Source organism: Sorex araneus, chromosome 5, assembly GCF_027595985.1.
Source record: "Sorex araneus isolate mSorAra2 chromosome 5, mSorAra2.pri, whole genome shotgun sequence".
In the NCBI taxonomy this organism is placed as follows: Eukaryota; Metazoa; Chordata; class Mammalia; order Eulipotyphla; family Soricidae; genus Sorex; species Sorex araneus.
The window spans coordinates 135,795,346-135,812,627 of record NC_073306.1 but is presented as its reverse complement, the minus strand read 5'-3'; the positions used below and the strand labels follow the sequence as shown (position 1 = coordinate 135,812,627).

Genomic DNA, 17,282 nt, shown 5'->3' with positions numbered 1-17,282 from the left:
CCCTGGGGGCCGGGCAGATTGGATCTAGATCGTGGGTGAGCGCCTCTGGTCTCCCTGGAGAGGGAAAACCTCCACCACTGCTGTGGATCTATAAGGAGAGGAGAGCCTGTGTGTCCAGACCGACTGCCCGGCACCTCGGAGCCTTGAAATACTGATTTTCATTCTAGGTGTCCAAAAGGAGAAGTTCACATGTAGTGTTTCTGCCACAGTTTATCAGACCCCACTTCTTAGGGGTCGGGGCCCGGGGGGTGTGGGGTGCGTGTGCTGGGCCAAGGCCCCAAGGCCCTGCAGTTATCACATACATATGCTAGCAGTGGAAGGGGTTTCCATATGAAGTCTGGAACAGGGGGAAGGAAGGTGGAAGGCGGGGTGTCTGAGGGCATACAACGTTGTCCCACCGAAATTGCCACCAATAATCCCTCCAGGGTACCCCAAATGCAAGAATTCCAAATAGCTCCAGCAGGTGGCGCTGTAGGACTAAGCAGGGAGAGGAACCGCCCGCAAAGCACTTGCGGGGGACCTTCCCCTCTGCTGGTCTCTGTTATTTCCAAGATTAAACCCCAGAGAGGTCACGCCAAGTCAGCGCAAAGCCCACTCAGGCCGGAAAGCTGTTCCGAGAAATCACAACTTCCAAATAAGAGCAAAGTGAGAAGAATGGATGTGCTCTGCCACCTTCTTGTGTAGCTCCTCATTTTTTTAACTATTTTTTTTTCCAAATTTTTTGTTTATTGCAGTGGGGAGCAGGGGAGGGGCAGGGAAAGGCCAGGGTACAGGTGGAGAAAGCAGACGAACTCGAGAGATTTATTTCTTACCTATGGCTGTTCTCAAAAGCAAATTCATGTGACTTAGTCTGCAAATTGGTGTGTGTGCGTGTGTGTGTGCGCATATGTGTGTGTGCTTAACATATCAAGTTTTATTGCAACATGGGGTTCCATGCCACACACACTCCCTGTTGACCCTAATCTCATGAATATTAGTAGTTAAAGAGCAAACTGGGTAAAGTAAATATGGACAAATATCTATAAAACGCACATGAAGGAAATATCTAAGTAAAAAGTGGAACAAATTATCAACATAAATTACATAAATTCCTCCCCGGGCAACAAAATTATGTAAAAACAGATAATCTGATAGAAAAAATAACTGATATAAAACATAAAGCAAAAGCTAATTTCAAGGCAATTATAATGCCATTTTTACACACATAAAAATTTCAAGATAGTAGAATATTTCATGAGTTTTCATGAGAAATCAAAACAGGAAAAAATGCAAGAATGCTAATAAAATTGGTGCTCCAAGAAGATCATACTATATGAAAAAAGAACAAATAGGGCCAGGAGAGAGACTCGGTGTTAAATCACTCCCCACTCCCCCCTCCCCGTGCATACAGGAGACCTAGGTTCAATCCCCGGCACCACAAAAATAAAGAAATAAGAACAAACAATGAAGGTTTTGATTAGTACCACCAAAGCCGAGGATACAATTATCTTCACTACTCTGTAGACAATCAATTGCAAAGCTTAAAAAGTCCATCGTCTGGGCAGTAATGCTGTCACATTCATTCCCATTATCACAGGCATGAACACACTGAAAACGAAGTCGTCACAGTCTTCAATTTACTGTCCCGTAAGTTCCATTACTGTGTTCACTTGAAAAATCTATACCAATAAACTTGAACCTAATTTTAACAGCACTGCACTTCTGGGCGATGCATTATAAGAATGAGACGGAACACAGCTAAAAATAAAGGGAATAAATCCAATTAAAATTCCCGTGGGTTGTGAGGGTGGTACACGGACGCTTTGGTCGGAAGGGACAAAGGAAAGTTCCCAAGGACTGTGCCTCTCTCTCGGCTCAGGTGTGTGGCTGCTACCCGGCTGGGCACTTAGGGATCCGGGAAGGTTTCCAGGAGGATTTCTCACGGTTGCTGCCCTCCTGGCCCCGGCTTTTCTGGGAGAGGGGCTCCCTGGGGTCAGCCGAGGACCCGCCACAGGCTCAGCCTCGCCCTCCCAGTCCTGAGCCAAAGACGAGCCACAAATCTGATTTCTAGCAAGTTCACAGCAAAGCAGAAGCTGGTCACTGTTGGGGCCACTCGGCTGGCCTCCAAACGTGGACGTGACCCTGTGCGCCTTTGGTTCCGTGGTCTGTGACTTAACATTTTTTCCCCCTCACTTTTTGGGTCCCACTGGCGATGCTCAGGGGTTCCTCCTGGCTCTGCATTCAGGAATCACTCCTGGTGGTGCTCGGGGGACCCTATGTGATGCTGGGAATCAAACCCAGGTGGGCCACGTGCCAGGCCAACGCCCTCCCCGCTGTGCCATCGCTCCAGCCCCTGTGACTGAACAGTGACCCCTAGAGCACAGCGTCTCTGGGCTGTGCGTTCAAGGACCCGCACCTTCATGCACTTTCCCAGGCCCCCCCCCCCGCAATGCTGCCCGTGCCCGGGCCTTGGAACTCGGGCCCGGCCAGGCGCAGAGCCGCGGTGCCCGCCCGCCCGCCCGCGCCCGCGCCCGCGCCCGTCTCACCTTGCAGGCGGTACAGCTGCCCGGTGCTGTGCTGCCTCGTGATGTGCTGCCAGTAGGCGCTGCGCGGCAGGGGCACCATGGCGCTCAGGGAGGAGGCGCGCTCGCTCATCTTCATCTGCAGCTGCGCGGGGCAGAGGGGGAGAGAGGCCCGTCAGCGGGGGCGGGCGGGGAGGAGGCGCGCCCACCCGGAGGGAGCCAGCCTGAGGCTGTCCCTGGGAGCCCCACCCACCAGGCAGCAGGGCCCTTTGGGAAGGACCCGCCCCCCTGGGAGGACCCGCCCACCAGAACCTGTCCACCCACTTCCCCTCCGTCAGGGAGTGACCGACACCGAGGGACTGCCACTCAGGGGAGCATCGCAAGTGCTCTCCGTTAGGGAGTACCCCTCCATCAGGGAGTGTCGGCCCTGGAGGGAGCACCCACCCAGGGGGAGCATCACCCACCAGCAAAATTCCCCAGTACGGAGTACTCCTCCATCAGGGAGTGTCCGCCATGGAGGGAGTATCCACCCAGGGGGAGCACCCACCCATCGCAAGTATCCTCCTGTTAGGGAGTACCCCTCCATCAGGGAGTAGCCACCATGGAGGGAGTATCACTCATGAATGGAGTATCCATCCATCAGTGCGTTTCCACCCATCAACAAGTAACCTCCCATTAAGGAGTTCTTATCTATCAGTGAGTATCCTTCCATGACTATCCTCCTATTAGGGAGTACACATCTGTCAGGAGTATCCACCTACTAGGGAGCACTCATCCATCAGTGAGTATCAACCCACTAATGAGTATCATCCCATCAGTGAGTACCCTCCTATTAGGGAGTATGCATCTGTCAGGGAGTATCCACCCATCAGTGAGTATCCACCTACTAGGAAGTACCTATCCATCAGTGAGTATCCACCTACTAGCGAGTACCCATCCATCAGTTAGTAACCCCTCATGGGGAGTACCCATCCATCGGTGAGTATCAACCCATTAATGAGTATCATCCCAGCGGTGAGTATCCTCCTATTAAGGAGTGAGCATCCATCAGTGAGTATCCTCTTATTAGGTAGTATCCACTGATGGGGAGCATCCACCCAGGGGAAGACATACTCATGAGGAGTACTCACCCACCAGCAGTATCCTTCTATTAGGGAGTACTCATTCACCAGTAAGTACCTACCCATCAGTGAGTATCCCCCTGCTGGGGAGTACCCACCCGACCCATCAGTGAGTATCCCCCTGTTGGGGAGTACCCACCCGACCCAACAGGGAGTACCCACTCACGGGGAGTATCTACTCGTTGCGAGTCTCCAGCCCTGGGAAGACACAGTCCTGCCTCGGAGAGCAGATGCTGGCCGGGGACAGAGCGCAACGTTCCCAAACTCCAGGGCAGGTTCCCAGGTTCCACTTTTCCAGGAGGAGAGTCTCCAAATGCTAAGTGGCATCCTAGTGAGTTGCTCCCTCTGCACCGAGCTGGTGCCAGGGTGCCAGCACCCCCTGCGGCCAGCCAACCCACCAGTCCCGGGCAGCGGGGCTGGTGAGAGCGTCCAGAGAAAGAGAACAACCGCTCAGGCCAGGGAGCCCCCGGGTGACACCCACTTGCCCCAGGACAGAGACTGCATGCAGTCCGTGTGCAGTGAGCACTGGCTGACTCAGAAGGACGTGCATTCTGTGGGCCGCTGAGCCTGGGGCTCGCCCCACAGCAGTGAATGCAGTAGCTGCCAATCCATGGGCACGACTGGGGAGAAGACGGCAGAAGCAGAGTGTGGAGGGCATGGACAGGTCCACCAAAGCCTGGAGCCCTCGCGCCAGGGAGCAGCTGGGGTGCAGAGCGAGCGCGTGGCACCCACACCCCTCTGCAGGTGAATCCGACTGCAGGTGAGCGTTCTCTTCCTCTCAGAACCCGCCACGCCTCGGTCCCCACTCAAAGAGGGCCATGCAGGTGGTCCCGAGTCTCCCCCAGCACCAGCGGGCAGCCCAGGCCTGTCCAGCCACATCAGAGGAAGTGACCATCCAGCCTCCGGCCTTCCCCTCTGAGCCCCGTCCACACGCAGGCAGGAGAGTTCCATGGCACCATCACAGGAAAAAGGACTATTTGGTGCCCCTCAGCTCCCCTATAGCCCACCTGTTTTGTTTTCTTTTTAGGCTCACACTGGGCGATGCTCAGGGGTTCCTCCTGGCTCTGCACTCAGGAATGACTCCTGGCGGTGCTCAGGGGACCCTATGGGATGCTGGGAATTGAACCCGGGTCGGCTGCGTGCAAGGCAAATGCCCTCCCCACTGTGCTCTCGCTCCAGCCCCTAGCCCACCCGTCTTGAAGGATGCATCTAGAAAAACACAGATTTATACAAGAACGGGCATTTTGACCTGGTCTGCAGCCATGGAAAACCGGAGGCGAATGTTCTCCGTGGAAGACAAATGAGGGCAAGGGAAGCAGCTTTAGGCTGTGCCATGAAGGAAATGGCGCACACGGAGAGCAGGAGGGATTTTGTGCCCCCGAGGGAAAGGGCAGCATCTAGCCTGTGCACTGTGTGCTTCCATGTGCATTTTGCCTGGTGCAAATCAGGCGCAGGCAAGAACAGAGGGAACACCAGCATTACAAAATGCTACGCCCGTTTAAAGAGAAACAGAAACGGCCTGTTCCGCACACCTCATCAGTATGGCAGTTACAAGCCTAATTTCTATATGTTCTCTCCATGGAGTCAAGTAGAATATGACTTCAAACCCTGGAGACCAAAACTCATTGTAGTTGATGAGACTGCACTTGAAAAAAAAAATAAAGATGTTAACATTCATTCCAGAGAGAATTTTTAATTTATGTGCTGCTGTTACAGGTAGTGGATTGAGTTATCTGTCCCTATTACAACAGTGCAGTCACAAAAATGTGTCTGGAAGTAGATAGACTCACACCGTGTGAGTCTTACGGAGACATTTCCCACGGACATGCCATACTAGAGGAAAAGCACAAAGAATGCAGAGCAAAGCGAGTGGGAAAGTTCTGCAACTTATTTCTCTATTTCCGTGTATGTAAATGTCTCAATGTTTACGAATGAAAACCCAAACCTAACCATTCTACTAACCAGTGTCTTCAGCTGACATGCCTCCTCATTTACATGGAATGCATGGAAATTAAAGAAAAGAATGGAACGTTTTATAGGCCCTGATGATTGGATATCCTTCACATAAAGGATATTTATCACTTGTATCACTTGTCATCCCGTTGCTCATTGATTTACTCAAGCGGGTACCAGTAACGTCTCCATTCATCCCTGTTGCGTGCTAGAGTAGCCCAATGGTGTCTGCTTGCTCCAGGAACACGAAGAGCCTCAAACCGTTCATTCAGGGTCTTGACGAAGAAGTCTGACCATCTCGTAGGTGGGCGGCCACATGTTCTTTTGACATCCCTGTGGAATCCAGTTGGTAACAGCTCTAGTCCAGCGGTCATCCCCAAATCGCATTATGTATCTGGCCCATCTGATTTTCGAAGTCTTGGCAAACAAGACAGCGTCCCTGATTCTCCATCATCGATGGAGGTTGGAACTCCAGATTTCTTCTCTTACTTGAGTGAAACGTGATATTCCAAGCATAGTTCTTTCGATTCCTCTTTGGGAGACCGAATAGTGTTCTCATCCTGTTTTCATAGAGTCCAGGTCCCTGAGGCGTATGTTAGTATGCAGGAAGGATGGTGGAATAGAAAAGGTGCCTGGAGCAGAGGTTCTTCATCCTCTTAACAACTTCTTCGATGCTCTTGAAGGCGTTCTACATCGCTCTCTTCCTCCTGCACAGCTCAGGTGCCAGGTCATTTGTCATGTTGAGTTCTTGACCTAGGTACACATAACTGCTGCATGCGAAGATGTTCATTTCGTTGAAAGCAAATGGAACGTCTTCATTTCTCATGAACACTGTCTTCGTGAGATTCAGCTGCAGTCCGACCTTTCCACACTCACGGTCAAAGTCAGCATTCGTGCCGCTTGGCTAATGTTTGGTGTTATGAGAACAATGTCATCAGCGAAGCAGAGGTGGTGTAGTTGCTGACCGTCTATCTTCACTCCCATTCCTTCCCATTCCATTCATTGCATGACATTTTTGAGGGTGGCACTGAAGAGTTTCGGTGAAATGGTGTCGCCTTGCCGAACCCCTCTCTTTACATCAATGATCACTTCCTTGTAGAATGGTGAGATCCTGGTGGTGAATCCATAACACAGCTAACGGAGGATCCTGATGTACTGAGTGAACGCCCTGTTTGGCTAGAGCTTCGATGACTGCCTCAGTCTCAACAGTATCAAAGGTGTTCTTTAAATTAATAAATGTTACACAAAGCGGCATCTTGAACTCTCTCGAAACCTCAATGAGCTTGGTCACCATGTGGATATGGTCGATCATGCTGAATCCTTTTTGAAACCCGGCTTGCTTGCATGGTTGTCCTTCGTCTACTGTTCTGCCAATTCTGTTCAGGATAACTTGAGAGAATAACTTGCATCCTCTTAACAACAACAAGAATAACTTGCAGACAACGGACAATAGACAGATCGGGCGTGGGTGTCTCCCTTTTTTTTTTTTCTTTGCTTTTTGGGTCACACCCAGCGATGCTCAGGGGTCAGAATGCTCTGCACTCAGGAATTACCCCTGGCCGTGCTCAGGGGGCCATAAGGGATGCTGGGAATCGAACCCAGGTCAGCCTCATGCAAGGCAAACGCCCTACCCGCTGTGCTATCACTCCCCTGTCTCCCTTTTTGTACCACAGGAGAGTCCTGCTGGTTTTCCATTGGAATGGAACCTTGCATTCAGACAGGTAGTGTGTGAAGAGAAGAGCCAGTGTAATGATGAGTATTGGCGGCAGATTCTTCAGGTATTCGGGTCTGACCTTGTCTGGACCAGGTGCTGTATTATATGTTATATATTTAATATATAAATATTTATTATCTCTCTCTATATTTAATATATAACATATAATACATGTTATATTATTATATGAGAGCCTCTTGCCCACATGCCTGGCTGTCTTCCCCAGGGCCTGTCGGAGGGGATGGGCTCCAGCTTCCCTCCCCACCCCGAGCAGAGCTCCTGGCGGCTGAAGACCACCGGAGCCTAGCTACAGCCATGCTCGAGGCCCCTCTCCACACGTTTGGACGGGCCTCACGCAAGAAGGTACTGGCAGAGGAACCCAGGTGTGTGTGATCCCATCAACGGCCAACATCCAGAGAGTTAAAAGTGAGCTCCCAGAAGAGTGCGGCCGCTTTGCGGCCATGCGATATCTTGTAGCCTACTTCTCCCTCTGGGAGAAACTGGCAAGCTTCTGAGAGTTTCCTGCCCACATGGGACTGCCTTGCATGCTTCCCATGGTGTATTCATATGCTAAATCCAGTAATAAGCTGGATCCCATTCCCCTGACCCTGAAAGAGCCTCCAGTGCGACATCATTGGGAGGGTCGAGTTGAGAGAGACTTCTAAGATCTCAGGGAAAGGACGAATGGAGAGGTTACTGAGCCTGCTCGAGAAATCGATGATTAACGGGATTTCATGATCGTGATATTTAATATATAATAAAAACTGACCATAAAGGAGACGCTTGGGAAGTAACTCTCACTTCAAATCGTTCACTGCCTGACTGTGACTCTATTTATGCCACCCAGCAGGATTTAACTATTTTTAGAAAGTTTACTCAGGAACAAAGCAGCAATGATGCCAAGGCTATGTTCACAGAGAATATTACAAGGCTCCATTCTCTAGTTCTCCTCAACTTTTTGGAAGAATACCCTGCATTGAGAATGAGGCATCAACAAATTGTTTTCATCACACCACGATTCACCAAGTTGTTCATTAATACAGTTGATTCAATCCCATTCAATGTTCCAACACCAATTCCATCACCAGTGTGACCTGTCCTCCACCCCTAGCCTCCATTTCCTACCCCCCCGCCCAAGCCTGCCCCTCCCCAGCAGGCACAAAAACTTTTACTTTGTATTGCTTGCTACAACACAAAGCAAAATAGAATTATCAAAGTATAGATCAAAAACCATTTGCTTGTGATCATTCTGATACCTCACAATGTTATCTTAGTAAAGTCATTGTCTGAGGCTTTACTGGGCTGGTTGGGGGTAACTGAATCTTCTGTGTTATTGTTTCCGGTCACGGAGCTTGAACACTGGTACTCCAGGGGTGGAAGACCGGGAGCCTGAAATCCCCTGTTCCTAAGAGTAAATCATGAGGCCAAATTAAAACTTGGGGGCTAGAGTGATAGCACAGCAAGTAGGGCGTTTGCCTTGCACTCGGCCAACCAGGGTTTGATTCCCAGCATCCCACAGGGTTCCCCAAGCATGCCAGGAGTAATTCCTGAGTGCAGAGCCAGGAGGAGCCCCTGTACATTGCCGGGTGTGACCCAAAAAGCAAAAAATAAAATAAAATGAAATAAAACTTAAAAACTGGAAGGGAAAAAGGAGAAAAATGTCAGTGATCAAGAGTCTAAATCTATGTTTTTTTGCCAGCAACTAAGGGTCGGGCAGGGAATTCAGCTCCACTCAGGGATTGCTTCACTTAGCCTTCCTGCCTCCAGATTCTCCAGGGAAAAGAGCAAAGGCTGGAGAAAGTCAGACTGCTGCCTTCTGTGTTGAAACACTCAAACTCTCTTCAGCAGGCGTGCACAGAATATCTAATTCTGATGGCACCCCGGGGCTTGAGTACTCACTCCATCCATGCATGAATGTACTTGTGGAATCCACGTTCCAATGGGGCTTCACGGGGACTCTGACAAGGGACCTCCCTGTGTCCCCACCTCCAGCCCTCCCTTTCCCTGGGACTTCCCATTGGATGAAGCAGATGAACCCAAAGAATCTCACTGGCAAGGGAAACAGAACAGCATCCTGACACAGGCATCTAAAGGCACCCCAAGACATCAAGGGAAAGAAATTTGCTAACAAAGTTAAGTTGTAAAGAAAGCAGGTCTTTCTTCAGACCTGGTGCTAGAGAGATAGTCCAGAGTAAGGAGCTTGTTTGGGAACAGCCAACCCTGGTTCCATCCCCCAACAAAACACCACCAGGGGTCACTCCTGAGCACCCACAAGATCTAGGGGTAGCTTATACCCACTCCAAAAAACAAACAATCAATCCCTCCAGGTCTTGTAAGATTTCTGCTACATGTCCAGAATGACAAATCCCAGGAGAGACAGGAAGTAAATCAGGGAGTCCAGAGAAATAGTACAACGGGGAGGGTGTTTGCCTTACACACAACCCACCTGGCCCCGATCCTGGCATTCCATATGGTTTCTAGTCCTGAGCACCACTGGGTATGTTCCAAATAAACGAGAGTGAGAGAGAGAGAGAGAGAGAGAGACAGACAGACAGACAGACAGAGACTGAGAGAGAGGTAGACAGAGACAGAGAGAGAGACAGAGAGGGAGAGAGGGAGAAAGTCAGACAGACAAGAGAGAGACAGAGACAGGGATAGAGACAGAGAGACAGAGACAGAGAGAGAGGTAGACAGAGACAGACAGAGACAGAGAGACAGAGAGGGAGAGAGACAGACAGAGAGAGACAGAGACAGAGAGACAGAGAGGGAGAGAGACAGACAGAGAGAGACAGAGACAGAGAGACAGAGAATCAGTGACCAGAGGAGATGGGCCTCTTTGGGGACAATGAGCAAGTTCTACAGTTACATGTGAGATGGTCTCACAACTCCGTGAAGATATCAAAAGCACCGAACTGCACATTTAAAGGGGGCATGGTATGACATGGGAATTACCCCTTCATAAAGCCGTCCTCCAAAGGTCAAACCTGGCAGAGGCAGTGGCTATGATACAGAACTAAACGAAACAAGACGATGGGGAGCTAGGTGAGCCGTGACCTCTGGCCGTTTGTGGGCAGTGACTCGGGGTCTCGCCTGGGCTTGGGAGGAAAGGGCCGGACTGACCCCCATCCCGTGAGACATCTCCTCACTGCGGGCCCAAACCTGTCTGTCCACTGGCCTCTGGAAGATGGCAGCCCCCGAGCTTCCAGGGGGAAAAGGTGGTGGATCGCACCTTTCCCCACCTGGGGTGGCCCGATTGCCTGGTCACTCTTGGAGAACTGAAATCTAAGTTGATGTCTCCCCTTTGGACCAGTCATTCTGGGGGGAAAAATTTCTCCGAGGGGATAAGAGCCCAAACAGGGGATTGAGTCGTGAGGGGCGGGGAGACGGAATCTGACAATCGCACGTACCTGTCTGGTTAGCTGGTGAACCCCCTTGAACCAGGAATAAGCTAGAAAAAGAAGTTCCTATTTCTAAGGGGATTCTAAGAACACACAGGACTCATCCTGGGGACCCTCTTCCTGTTCACAAGCACGACGACTGGGTGTTCACACGTTGTGTGACAGGTGCCTCCCTAAAGTCTCATGACACGCTCGGCACATTCCCCAGCTGATGTGAAACCAACAGGAGAAAAAGAAAAGACTCATCACAGGTCCCCCCAAAATGTTAGCAGATTTTACACTCAGCCTTGGAGCCATCAAAATACTGTTAATTGAGTGCTGCTGAACAAGGAAATTCAGTTAAAAAAAAAACCCTAAATATTTGATATTAGACTGTTTCTATCTTGAAGACAGCCTCAAGGAAAATGTCTAGTGACAATAAAAAAGCCACACAGATGGTTGAGTAAATAAATATGCTTAGACAATGGCTTCAGTCAACGGCCCCATAATGTTGACAGTGACTTCATTTATTTATTTATTTATTTTTCTTTTTGGGTCACACCCAGCGATGCACAGGGGTTCCCCCTGGCTCTGTACTTAGGAATGACTCCTGGCGGCGCTCGGGGGACCCTATGGGATGCTGGGAATCGAACCTGGGTCAGCCGTGTGCAAGGCAAATGCCCTCCCCGCTGTGCTATTGCTTCAGCCCCCCTGACTGAATGTTGAGGTGAGGATGTTTCCCTCCAAGAACAGGCTTGGAAAGTGGAAGCATCTGCCCAAGACTCTCTGCCTCCCCTGCCCTCCGCCCGACCCCCTCCTTCCAGCTTCTCCAAATGACTCCCACTAGAATGAAAAGTGGGGGAAGTTAAAAGTAGATTAGGAAAGAATTCTCACGGAAGCCCCAACACCATTTCAAACCTCTAACCGAAAAAAAGAGAAAAGGACTCTGAGTTTCTCATGAATAGTAAATATGTTTTGAACTGAATCTTAATATGGCAGGTTTATGGCTGTAAAATCCAGAGCAAATGTCTCCCTGAAGAAAGAGTGCTGGTCTCCACAGGCACTACTGGAGAAAAGGAAAAAGGGAAAAAAAAGAAAAAAGACACGTGAATCCATCCTGTGTTCCCACTGCCTCTTACCCATTTCCCACCGGTGACAAATCTGTGTCTGAGGTTTATCACACAGCTCGGAGAAGTTCTAGCAAACAGCGTGGATGGTTTGGTTCTGGGACTCATTTATTGAGACAACTACACTGGCTACACTCTTTGGGGTTCTTTCTGCTTGACGAAGCAGGTTCGTTGCATCAATACAAAATGCGAGTTGTCTTGGGATGGGAGATGTGTGCTGAAAGTAGACTATGGACCAGACATGAAGGCCGCTTAGTACCTGTATTGCAAGCCATAACACCCCAGAGGAGAGAGAGAGAGTAAGAGGGAATGTGCCTGCCACAGAGACAGGGGGTGTGAAGGGGGTGGGGGTGGGGGTGGTGGGAGGGATACTGGGAACATTGGTGGTGGAGAATGGGCCCTGAGGGAGGGATGGGGACTCGAACATTGTTCGGCTGAAATGCAATCATGAAATTTTGTCACTCTGTCACTGTATCTCATGGTGATTCATTAAAATATAAAAATAATAAAAAAAAAGAATCTGGATCCAACCAAAGTGTCCCTCAATAGGCAGTAGGTTAAATAAACCAATTCATCCCTAAAATGAAACAGTAATACTATATATGCTTTGGAAGGAATAGGGTTGGACTGTGGATACTAGCATAAATATATGCCCTCAAAGGAGTCATCAATAAAAAAGCAAGTTTCAGTGTTAAAAAAAAAAAGCGAATTGTGACCCTAAGTGTCAGGCCTGCGTGCCAGGGGACAGAGGGGCACAGAGAGCATCTTCCGTGGTCAGGACCGGACCGGGGTCAGCCGCAGGCAGGGCAAGGCGGGATATGGGACTAACGTCCACGTATTTAAGCTGCCGGGGACCCAGGCACGCCTCACCCTGGCCTGCTAGGCATGACTGGGGGGTCTCTGGCCGAGAACACTTGGGGTGTGTGTGTGGGGGGGGGCTGTTAGGGACTCAGTTTCCAGCAGACGCTCCAGCTGAGTCCAGGCACCTGTGGGACACTGCTGTCCAGTGGGGGGCGCTGTGCCCCAGAGCCTCCTGTTCCCCTTCCCTCCCTATCCCCTTCTCTTCCTTGCCGGCCCAGTCCCAGACGCTCTTCTTCCCCTATAAGTGCTCCTAGTCCACAAGTGTCTCCCTTTTGATTAACACCGAGCCACGACTCTCCACTTACTGTGAACACACATGCATCTATATAAAAAAAAAACCAAAACAACAAAACAGCCTCAGTCTCCCCCCACCATGAAATGGGCCCGATACCATTGCCTATAAAATGCCACGTACCCCGGAAAGGCCTATTTGATTTAAAAAAAAACAACTCTTTAAAAAAGTGACCCTACACATGAAATGTCTTCAGTTCAAGCACACTGACGGGTTATAAACGGAACAGTATGGATGAATATTATACAAGTTTGTTTATTATTAGCAGGAAAAAAAAATGATGGGAGATTCCCAAAGACAAATGTCATACACGAATGTTCAGGAGCGCCTGCGGTCTCCCGCAGCTCCTGGAGGGAAAGAGTAATGGCCCGGCTGGCACAGGGTCCTGCCCCAGGTGCGCCCTCAGTGGCTCTGCGGGCCACGTACTCTCTCTAGGGAACACACGGGTTCCTTGCTTGCGGTGTGAAAGCCCCACACCATAGAGAAGAGGAGGGGACGCCCCCCTCGAGCGCAGGGGCCCAGCTGCCAAATCCCCCCTAAACTCAGGGCTTCCAGCTGCCCCATTTGATATTCACTGCTGAATGGAAAGCTGAGGGTGTGTGTGTGTGTGTGTGTGTGTGTGTGTGTGTGTGTGTGTGTGTGTGTGTGTGTGCGCGCGCGCGCGCAGGGGGCGGTTAGTAGAATTTGTCACTTGATGACAATTCTGTAAGCTCAGCAACGACTCCCATGTACACTCTGTGTATGTCTGTTCGTCTGAGCCTCTGTTCTCATGAGCATCCGACCCCCAGGGTCCCTGGGAGCGGTGAAGGGGACCCAGAGCTCACGGCACCCTACACACCCCCAGCGTTCCCGGCCAGAGACCCCAGTCATGCCCGGCAGGCTGGTGTGCCGAGAAGGGCGAGGCGTGCCTGGGTCCCCGGCGGCTTCAATCCATGGACCTTAGTCCCGTATCCCGTCTTACCCTGCCTGCGGCTGACCCTGGTCCGGTCCTGACCATGGAAGATGCTCTCTGTGCCTCTCTGTCCCCTGGCACGCAGGCCTGCCACTCAAGTGTCACCATTCGAGTATCGTATTGATTCGAGGAACCTTCCTCCCCGTTCTGGGAGGAGGCAGATGCAGATTTCTGAAGAGGACGCGGGTGGGAAACAAGGTCAGGTCAGTGTGTCTGTGCTTCCTACCAGGGTTCCGGGGTTGCAAAGAAGAGATGGAGACAAGAAGAAGGAGAAACAGGCACAGAGAACCATCCTCTCTGGGATCACACTTTTGTAGCGGTGGGTCCCATTGAACACGTGCACGCATTTATATTAAAACAACAACAACAACAACAACAAACACGGCCTTGCCCATGGCCACAGGTGAGACTCGGCGCCCAGAGCACGGGGGCTTTAGCTCACCGCCCACTTTTGGTGTGGGGAGGTGACACCCAGGCCCCAACAGCGCCCGGCGTGATCCCCTCCCCCATCCTCCGTCCCCGCCCAGCAGCGCAACCCCCTGATCCCCGACCCCGCTCAACGGGCCCGCCTTCTGTCCGCAGGGAGCTCAGACCATCGGACCATCGGACCCCGAGAGCCGGCGACAGTGCTACGGAGCAGGGGCGGGGATGGGGCCCGCCCCCACTTTTCAATAAAGTTGCTGATGTTGTAAAAAAAAAAAAACAGGTGAGCCAGGGCCCTGAAGCCCAGCTCTCTCTGCAAGGAGAGTTGTGGGACTGGAGAGCAAGCCCGCGTGCAGACTCAGCCCACAGGCCGGCGGAGGTGCTCCCGCCCGACCCAACCAACCCTCCCAGGGACAGAACCACCAAGTCAGCTTCCTGTTGCAGGATGGATCTTAAGCGGCTCCGCCCTACTTTCCCCTTCCGCCTTCCCACGAGTTCTGCTCCCCGCCCCCCACCCCGTTGCTGCCCTCCCTCCCTCCCTCCCTCACTCACTCACACGCTCCATGCATGCCTATGTTCTGGGCGTTATCTGAGAGCCTGGGAGCGTCCTCACAGCTGGGATGTGAGTAAAGCCAAATGCCTTTGTCTTCAGGACTCTGAATCAATGAGACCTTCTGCTGGTCTTCTCCGCCCCCACCATTCCATCTTTTTTTTTTTTTTTTTTTGCTTTTTTGGGTCACAACTGGCGTTGCACAGAGGTCACTCCTGGCTCTGCACTCAGGAATTACTCCTGGCAGTGCTCAGTGGACCGTATGGGATGTTGGGAATCGAACCCAGGTCGGCCACGTGTGAGGCAAACGCCCTACCCGCTGTGCTATCGCTCCAGCCCCACCACAGCACCTTCTTCTACAGAGAAGAGACCCCCTTCCGGGCAGAGCTGCCCTTCCTGCAGCCGAGAACATTCCTTGCATGTGCTGGAAGACAGAGCGAGCCCCTGACCTGAACCCTCGCATAAAGGAGGCGCCGAGTCCACGTGCTGGAAGAAGGGAATCTCAGCTGGATCATTCAGTGACCGACAAGGTTCTAGAATCCCCATCCCCTGCTAATTGGATTCCCTCTTCCTACAAATCAGCAACAATAGCAGCTCAGGCGACTTTTATATCCAGCTGGGGGGAAGCACTAAGTATAGACATCACTGGTCTTACTTGGAAAGGTATGTGCTACGACGCTTCTCCTTTTATTTTTCTTTTTGGGTCACACTCAATGACGCTCAGGGGTTACTCCGGGCTCTGCACTCAAGAATTACTCCTGGCGGTGCTCGGGGAACCCTATGGGATGTTGGGGATTGAACCCAGGTAAGCCGCGGGCAAGGCAAAAGCTCTTCCTGCTGTACTATTGCTCCGGCCCTGATACTTCTCCTTCCGAGAGAAGCAAAGACTCAGTAGTGAGGGGCCTTGCTTCTCAGACACAGCTGAGAAAGAGGTCAGCCTGGACTTATGGGAGCCCTGCCCCTGTCTGGAACCAAGTTCCACATCCCTGTCCTATGTATTTGTCCTAGCAAGCCCTGGACATGCTGTCCACAAAGGTAAGCTCCAATCTGCTTCTTATTGATCGCAGGTAGTTAAATTGACTCCCAGAGCACAGTAGCTGGACCAAAGGCAGGGCTGGAAGACCACGGAGTGTTCCCCTCCTAGAGGACCAGGGAAGCACTGGGACCCCTGTCCCCAGCTGTCTGTTCTGGGCAGAGGAACCAGCTGCAAACACGTGGTCCCCCAGCGCTGTGCTATGACACCCTCACACACGTCTCTGGGGCCTCACTCTGGCTCCCACGGCTTGTGGGCCGGAGTCACCCACAGGCTGATTCTCACTTTCTCCAAATTCTTTCCCTCGTTTTGACAGTTGCAGGAAAAGTGATGAGTATTCCTAATTCCTGTCAGCAAACTGTCGCCAAGGTAGCAGAGACTCTTACTGAAGTGTCAGTGAGGTGGAAGTATGAAAGTATGAGCAGAAAGTTCTTGAAGGTTATTGAGAAAGAGAGATGAGAGGGGTGGGTAGGGCAGAGAGGGGGGGGGAGAGGGAGAGAGAAAGAGGGAGAGAGGGAGAAAGAGAGAGGGAGAGAGAGGGAGAGAGAGAGAAAGGGAGGGAGAGAGGGAGAGAGAGAGGGAGAGACGGAGAGAGAGAGGGAGAGAGAGAGAGAGGGAGAGAGAGAGGGAGAGAGGGAGAGAGGGAGAGAGAGGGATAGAGGGAGAGAGAGAGGGAGAGAGAGGGAGAGAGAGGGATAGAGGGAGAGAGAGAGGGAGAGAGAGAGGGAGAGGGAGAGAGAGGGAGAGAGAGACAGAGAGAGAGGGAGAGAGGGAGAGAGGGAGAGAGAGAGGGAGAGAGAGAGAGGGAGAGAGAGGGGGAGGGATAGAGGGAGAGAGAGAGGGAGAGAGAGGGAGAGGGAGAGAGAGGGAGAGAGAGAGACAGAGAGAGAGGGAGAGAGGGAGAGAGGGAGAGAGAGAGGGAGAGAGAGAGAGCGAGAGAGAGGGGGAGAGAGAGAGGGAGAGAGAGAGGGAGAGAGAGGGGGAGAGAGAGGGAGAGAGAGAGGGAGAGAGAGGGAGAGAGAGAGAGGGAGAGAGAGAGGGAGAGAGAGAGAGGGAGAGAGAGAGGGAGAGAGAGAGGGAGAGAGAGGGAGAGAGAGAGGGAGAGAGAGAGGGAGAGAGAGAGAGGGAGAGAGAGAGAGAGGAGAGAATGCGAGCCAGCGTAAAGAACTCTAGTGAAAACAATGCCTCCACTGTTGCTTGCATCTCCGCGGTGCCGCCAGCCGTCCGGGCCAACTCTCCCAGCGCGGTGCCAGTAGCGCAGTGCCAGACGCCATGCCATGGTTCTTTTCACGGGGCATGAAGTGATTTGCATCCATGCTAACAGAACCATCTGAATTCCCTGCCACAGGCATAAAACAAAAGCACTGCTCCCTTTGCT

The 17,282-nt window shown here is 51.7% G+C and overlaps 1 protein-coding gene and 2 non-coding genes across 3 annotated transcripts in view; 2 read left to right on the top strand and 1 right to left on the bottom strand.

Annotated features, from left to right (window-relative positions):
* Window positions 1-17,282, bottom strand: part of DOK5 (docking protein 5) — a 135,099-nt gene that overhangs the window by 4,189 nt on the left and 113,628 nt on the right. Inside the window, exon 7 of the mRNA XM_055139756.1 lies at window positions 2,526-2,646. Within this exon, the coding sequence (XP_054995731.1) occupies window positions 2,526-2,646 (121 nt within the window). The remainder of the gene's footprint in view (window positions 1-2,525; window positions 2,647-17,282) is intronic.
* Window positions 10,799-10,901, top strand: LOC129405452 (small nucleolar RNA U13). Its single transcript, XR_008630592.1, has one exon. It is a non-coding gene; the product is annotated as a small nucleolar RNA U13 (small nucleolar RNA).
* LOC129405458 (small nucleolar RNA ACA64) lies at window positions 14,267-14,385 on the top strand. The gene has a single exon (XR_008630598.1). It is a non-coding gene; the product is annotated as a small nucleolar RNA ACA64 (small nucleolar RNA).